Genomic DNA, 7,852 nt, shown 5'->3' on the forward strand with positions numbered 1-7,852 from the left:
CCCCTTTTACTTTGAAAATAATATGAAATTTCAGTTTCCGTTCATTATCTCCCCAACGGTACAACACATTCAACTCAAACTTGACATATGGATATGTCATGAGAAAATACAGGTCAAGTTCAAATTTTGGTCATGGTTTCGATGATTTTTGGCAGAGTTATGCCCCTTTTACTTTGAAAATAATATAAAATTATCAGTTTCCGTTCATTATCTCCCCAATGGTACAACACATTCAACTCAAACTTGACATATAGATATGTCATGAGAAAATACAGGTCAAGTTCAAATTTGGTCATGGTTCGATGATTTTTGGCAGAGTTATGCCCCTTTTTACTTTGAAAATAATATAAAATTTTTCAGTTTCCATTCATTATCTCCCCAATGGTACAACACATTCAACTCAAACTTGACATATGGATATGTCATGAGAAAATACAGGTCAAGTTCAAATTTGGTCATGGTTCGAAGATTTTTGGCAGAGTTATGCCCCTTTTACTTTGAAAAATAATATGAAATTTTCAGTTTCCGTTTATTATCTCCCCAATGGTACAACACATTCAACTCAAATTTGACATATGGATATGTTTTTGGAATGCCCAGGCCAAGTTCGAATTTGGTCATGGTTCAATGATTTTTGGCAGAATAATGCCCCTTTTACTTTGAAAATAATATGAAATTTACAGTTTCTGTTCATTATTTACCCAACAGTGTTACATATTCAACTTAAATTTGACATATGGATATGTCAAAGGAATGGGCAGGTCAAGTTGGAATTTGGTCATGGTTTGATGATTTTTTGGCAGAGTTATGTCCCTTTTCTTTTTGAAAATAATATAGATACATCTAATTGGAATAAGCAGTTTAAGTTTGAATTTGGTCGTGGTTCAATGATTAATAGACAAACTTATCTTTCCCCTTCCTGAATGTTGGAAAAATTTGAACTTTCAGTTTCAGCACTCATACTTTTAGCCATTATTTTTGGCTACAAATATGCAATATGCTATTTTTAAAAGGTTAAGACTGAATTATTTCAGTGCTTGAACATTGTATGAAAATGGTTAGTGTTAACATTGAAAAGTTTTAAGGGCTTTGAACTTAAAATGAAAAAAATAATTAATGCACCATCTGAAATTTTGGCTGCATGCGGGGGCATCCGTGGCATGATGACACATTTCTAGTTTTGTTATTACTGTAAGGTACATGTTTTTTGATTTGTTACAGATTGCTAAAATGATGTCTATGTTGAAATCTGTGCACGAGCATAAGAAGCGAACTGAGCGTGTAAAAATGCGTGAGAGAGTGACCAAACATCATAAACAAGTGCAGAAAATGGACTTAGTAAAACAGAAGAAGAATAGGGAGGCAAAAAAAGAAGTATTTAGAGTGCTTGGAAAAATGGAAAACAGGAAAAATAAAAATAAGCGGGATTAACAACAATGTGTTGAACATGTAATTACGAACGTTTAGTGAATGTTGATGGGATAGAATTAATATGTTAGTGATTTCAGATGTTTATGTTTTTATCAAGATCCCTTATTACATGTACTATTTTGAATTATTGTTATTAATATTGAAATTTTGGCTGATAATTTTAGCAAATTCAAGATATGATGATACGATAATATTTTGTTGAAATTGGTAAATAAATACAGAATACATAATAAATTTTTATGAGATAAAGATATAAAGCTTGTTTTATGTACCTCTTGATATTGTGTTAATGTCACAAAGATCGGAATATACTTTATCACCAAGTATCATCTTTGGTTGGAACTTTCTGAAAATGCTGTATTTAAGGAAAAAGATAACTGCTTGACTGACTTACATGTATGTTCAGTATATATGAAATACTTTGCCCTCTTAATTTGAAAGTAAGACTTTTAAGCATCAAGAAAACACAAATGAAAAATATATGTAAGATACTTAGCACGTTAAGCATTGGGATATTGAATATTCTGGTGTTATCAAACGCATTTAATGAACATGGGACCGAATATGTATCTGTCTGTCCCAGAATGAACATCAAAATACTCCTTGGCAACTGTTTTCGTTTCAATGCTTATACTTTTTATTGTCTGGAATTTGTCTATTTCAAAATGTGAAAACTCTGCATTTCAGTTGACAATTAAATGCACAATCACTTGTCAGTACATAAGATCTTATAATATATCCCCACAGATGAAGTTTAAATGGTGTATAATGGAGTCAGATTTTCAGTTTAAGGTGAATTTCTTCTAAAGTAAGTACACAGAAGATGTGCTTGAAGAAATACACTTAAAGAACGGAGAACTAGTACTCTGATGATATTGTCAACTTACTGCAGTTCTGTGTCGGTCATTACGCAAAATGTATTGGTGGTTTAATTTGTTTGTCTGGCTTGTACCACAGACACTTGGGTGTGGAGTTCAAAACGCCTTTTAAAATCCAAATAAAATGCATATTAAGTTTTTGTCAATTCCAGCACATGTACTGAATATATATATCAAAACTAGAAATGTGTCCATTGAGTTACGTGCAATACAAGTTGAATATTGTAAATTTTTACTAATTAAAGGGCAATAACTCTAAAAATATCCACACAAAAATACCCAGGTGCACAGCTACACATTCTGAGCAACAGTCCTGTAAGGTTTCATGACATTAGGTCAAATACCTTTTTAGTTATGTGCGACCAAGTTGAAAATTGGAAATTTTTACTAATTCAAGGGCAATAACTCTAAAAATACTAAATATATTAACACAAAAATACCCAGATGCCATAACTACACATGCTGATCAACATTCCAGTAAGGTTTCATGACTCTAGGTCAAATATTTTTTTGAGTTACGTGCGACACAAGTTGAAAATTGCAAATTTTTACTAAGTCAAGGGCAATAACTCTAAAAAATAATAAGTATATCCACATAAAAATACCCAGGTGCACAACTTCACATGCTGATAAACATTCCTGTAAGGTTTCATGACTCTAGGTCAATGACTTTTTGAGCTACGTGCGTCACAAAAAGAGCACGGCCGGACGGTAAATCTAAATCCCCCCCCCCCCTATAGTGGGGCACAAAAACTTAATATAAGCCGTTTTCAACGTCTATAATGTATTATTATTTTGAGCTCCACACCCCAAGCGTCGGTGGCTTGTACGCCAAATCTTTTCAATTATAATCTTATAATGAAACATTGAATGTTGATGTGCAAGCTGTTAGAAGTTTCATTCATAATGGCTTAGATATGTTTTATGTATTAATATCAAATTTTATGGAATTTATTGTGAGCGACATTTAGCTGAGGGCGAAGTGAAGTCATAACTTTCATAAAATTTGATATACACACATGTACTTTCAGATTCACAAAAAACAACAGTATTTTATTGTTTTGAGTAAATGCCCCAAAATACACATTATAATCAAAGCAGTTTTGCATAATACATTTTAGCTGTGTCTACAACACACTTTGTTATCTATGACATGCTTCTCCTTCCTCTCTTTATATAAGCTTTTAATAATTTCATGAACAAGAAAAGCAATATTTATGTGGTAAGAAATCTAGTTAATATTGTAGGATATTTTATTTCCTAAAATGAATATCAAATTCCCATCATTAATCAAAGTCGGTTTTGCATAAAAATAAGGAAGGAAACAATTTAGTTGCGTTTGACTTTTCTAATACTTGAGGGCGTTTCACGAATTAGTGAAATCGAAACTAGAAGGTTTGTATTCATTTCTGTAGATTTGTTTCATGTTTTATATCTTATACTCCAAACTGAATAAACAAGCAAATAAGCAAAGCAGACGGTACTTCAGTGTGATATTGTAAATATATAGACAAAGTCTGTTCTGTTTATTTTATAATTAACTGTGGTTTATTTGTTATATATACTGCATACACTCTAGCCTCTACAATAGGTCAATTTCTATGATTTTACCACAGGAACTTGACATTCTATCAATATTAACGATAATTTATCCTAGAAAAATCCCCTATATAGTATAAAAAGAATAGTTATGGGATATGTTTTGGATATTATTGTTAATATTGATAGCATTTCAAGTTCCTGTGAAATGTTCATCTTAAATGAGAAAATTATTTCTAGCGTAGTGAATAAATTTTACATAATTATGCACCCAAATATGATGAGTGTGATATATGATATTTCCGTTTCTGTAGATTTGATTTTTAACGTTAACATAAAGTCTTTATTTTGAAATAGAGAAATAGAATAAAGGCTCTAAGTCTCAGTATATTTAGAAGTTTTATTCAACATGTTGAAACACAATAGTCAATGAGACATTATCAGAATTTATTCTATGTAATTGTTATCTGGAATTATGCTATGTAATCTCTGAGGCCTTAAAAAGAACAAAAAAAATGTATGCTTGCTGCTTTTGTGGGTTATTTATATGAGGAACATTAGCGAAATGAAATAATTTAGTGTCCCATGCATTACCCTTTACACCGTATCACGATCAGGTGATTTCATATAATGATAACATAAATGTTGATACGAAAGAAGGCAAAGGTAAGCATTTATCTTTAATCTTCTTATTTACGTATAAATTAATTATGTATTCTATATCATTAAAATACTGTACAAAAATGGCAAAATATATATTTAAATCATCTGTCATAAGATTAGTTTTACTTAAGATTTACACTTAAATAAGAACAACAGACATTAAAAGTATCATGAGATAAAAAAGAAAGTTGTTCATGATCTTGGTATAATACATAACAAAGGTTCATCAAAAAGGCCTGTACATGGAATTATCGAGTATATTTTACAATAATTCTTACAAATGTATGTTAAAATACCTGTACAAGAAATTAGCAGAGTCCTTTATTTTACAATAATTCTTGTATTAGAATAGATGTACAAGGAATTATCAAGTGCATGATTCTATTAATGGAATCTTGAAAATATTTTCTTTCAAAATCACTGGTCTCCAAGAAAGATCGTAGATATTGTTTATAACAGGATAGGAGAGAATAAAATGTTTGATCACAGTAAATATTTCGGATATCAACCTCTCTCAAACATGGACATGGGTACATTGTATATATCTTTTTTTATCAAGATGCAGTTGTTACATTGTAAAGAATTTCAGTATTTAATTTCATTCGATAAACAACTAAATATTGTACAGTTCAGCTTTCAAGAAAGATATAGACTCAGAATAGATAACAAAATATTTTTTTTCAGAATGGCAGACGGAAGTAATTTTCAATCGTTAAAAGATGGTTCTGATGCAGATTTTGAATTCACTTGTACACCTTGCAGCAAAGACAATATCCGAGAAGAGGCCGACAAGTATTGTCCTGAGTGTCACGAATATTTGTGTAAGACATGTACAAGATGCCATGGTCGATTTATTGCTACACAGCAACATACACTGCTGGATAAAAGCGATGCTAAACGAGGTGCTGTTGTTTCCAGGATAAAATGTCTTTTCCATCCAGACCGAGAAATTGAAATGTACTGCCTTACACATGATATGGTGTACTGCCTCTTGTGTATTGCAACAGAACATAGGTAATGATTCTAGTATATATAATTATAAAAAATATTAGTTACTTTCTTTTATAACGTTTTATTAATTAAATGGTTGATTAATGGTTAATTTTTATTCATTATAAAGCGTGCTAGGGGCTTTGACGGTTGCTTGCAATACCACTACATGAGCAGACTCAACCACACTGATCCTTTTTAGTTTTGCCGTTTTGGGCGTTCTTTATAGATTCTGTTTTTTTTTTTTTGCCATTTTTTAATCAAACTTGTATATTAAATTTATCTTTATTACAAATTGTAGGTCTTGTCACGAAGTAAACAAAATTGAAGATGTGTCAAAACAACGTGTCACTCAAGCAGAGATTAAATCGCTATTAGATGGGACACAAACTGTACAAGACAAGGTGAAGTCACTTACAGTTAAACAGAAACAAAATGTAACTGCAATAGAGAAAGAGAAGGAAGCTTTTGAAGGGAAACTAGATGATACAGTGACAAAACTTATGGAACATATTAGAAAATTGAAAAGAGAGACAGCTAAATGTTTAAATGATAAATATTCTACATTGAAAGAGGAACTCGTATCTGCTATCAGTGTATCAGGTCGCACAGCTGAAGACTTAAAACAAACTAAGGAACAACTGTATACAATTGACAGTCTGGACTTAGAGCAGCAATTTGTCCGGGTGAAATTGATGAAGAAAACAGTCCAAGATGCAAACACTTTTATAACAGAAGGTGAGGCAGAAGGTACAAAATTTATCGTTTTTACTGTAAATAAAGAGTTGACGGACATCATCACAAAAGCAAATTCTATAGGTGAGGTGACAACTGGAATTGTCCATGAGCAGAAATTGAAACAGAGGCAGTACAAAATAAAGTCAATGAAAGAGATCAATGTGAAGCTAAGTAATGACGAACAGAAATGTTACATATCTGATATATGTAGACTTGCTGATGGTACGATCCTTATGACTGATTGTTTCAATAACAAAGTGAAAAGACTCAACACTAATGATAGTGTAGAAAACGTCTATTTGATTTTGATGCTAACCCTACAGGGTATATTAGTGTAGTAAAATATGAAGTGGCTGGTGAAAAATTAAACAACCAATTAAAAATTCAAAACTTTTTTTTTCCGTTGGCTCACCTCTGTCCCCAAAGGAAAGACAATAGAAGATATAAAAACACGGTAGACAGTTTGGGATTAAACAATGTGTTATTTGTGGTGTATCCTATGGTCTATCAAACTCAAATGGTGTTAACGTATACAGTACTTATCTTGTAAAATGTATCGTCAACGATCAAAACGGGAAGTCTATATTTAAATCATCTGTTCAGCATATGGCTGTCACTATGGACACAGCGATCGTGACAGATAGCTCTGATGGAGCTGTTTGTCTTAACAAGGATGGTACGGTAATTAGAGAGCTGAGAGACAGTAGGTTGAAGGATACTCGAGGTGTATGTGTAGCTGACGATGGAACGGTATTTCTATGCGGATCCACATCTAACAACATCGTTATGTTCGACAGTGATGGTAATTGTCTCGGAGAACTGATTGGGAAAGACTCTGTCTTGAAATCACCATTCAGTATGTGCTTCGATGGGAGAAGAAATAGGTTAATTGTTACATGTGCCGACACAAACAGTTTATTTACAATTGAACTTAATTGCTAAAAAGTCGCATTACTTTCAATTTTTACAGATGAAGAAACATTTGATAGAGTTCTGATGTTTAACAGTCTCAAGAAATAATTATTCTCAGTTGTTTGGCTATAAATGCTTATTAAGTTTCAATGCTGTTTAGCGTTTGATTGATATTGATGGCGTCAAACATATTACCTCTTATAAGAAAATCAATCTGCGAGTGATTTCAAATGCAATGTACATGCAACATTGTTTTATTCTTTCCATGAACATGTATTGATGCTAATCGCTGTTTAGAAAATAAAAAATACGAGTGCACATTTAAAACAATCTAAACCTTTGTAGAATATTCTTTGAAACATCAATATATTTTTCTTCTATAAACAAGAAAGAATGCTTGTCAATTACATATAATATGATACAAAAGCTTGTTAAAATTATGTGATTTGTTTCAATTCAAAAATTACAACTCTGTAATGGATAGATTTTGCGAAAAATGTTAAGGTAATAAAACAATGTACAAAACGAATATTTATTTTTCTTAAAATTTTCGGCTTAAAATGAACATGTATCAAATTTCACATGCGGCTTGATTTTGTAGTGATGAATGTAAGAAAATTTTAATAATCGTGATGTTAAACCAAACTGTTATGCAAATATGTTTTCGGAATGTCGGAACATTACTGTAGATTAGGAATTTT

General features: G+C 31.6%; 1 protein-coding gene across 1 annotated transcript; it reads left to right on the forward strand.

Moving 5' to 3' along the window:
* Window positions 1-3,669: 3,669 nt before the first annotated feature.
* Window positions 3,670-6,577, forward strand: LOC132737090 (E3 ubiquitin-protein ligase TRIM45-like). Its single transcript, XM_060724330.1, has 3 exons — window positions 3,670-3,704; window positions 5,196-5,525; window positions 5,803-6,577. Exons 2-3 carry the CDS (start codon window positions 5,197-5,199, stop codon window positions 6,575-6,577), a joined length of 1,104 nt encoding a protein of 367 aa, XP_060580313.1. The 5' UTR covers window positions 3,670-3,704; window position 5,196.
* Window positions 6,578-7,852: the final 1,275 nt, after the last annotated feature.

This window comes from Ruditapes philippinarum, unplaced genomic scaffold (assembly GCF_026571515.1).
Source record: "Ruditapes philippinarum isolate M1 unplaced genomic scaffold, ASM2657151v2 ctg12038_1_1_1_1, whole genome shotgun sequence".
NCBI lineage: Eukaryota > Metazoa > Mollusca > Bivalvia > Venerida > Veneridae > Ruditapes > Ruditapes philippinarum.

Bases quoted from the DNA above. Each gene is read 5' to 3' on its own strand.
- LOC132737090 (XM_060724330.1), top strand. From the start codon at position 5,197: ATGGCAGACGGAAGTAATTTTCAATCGTTAAAAGATGGTTCTGATGCA. The intron at 5,526-5,802 runs GTAATGATTCTA...TACAAATTGTAG, and splicing joins TGTATTGCAACAGAACATAG to GTCTTGTCACGAAGTAAACA.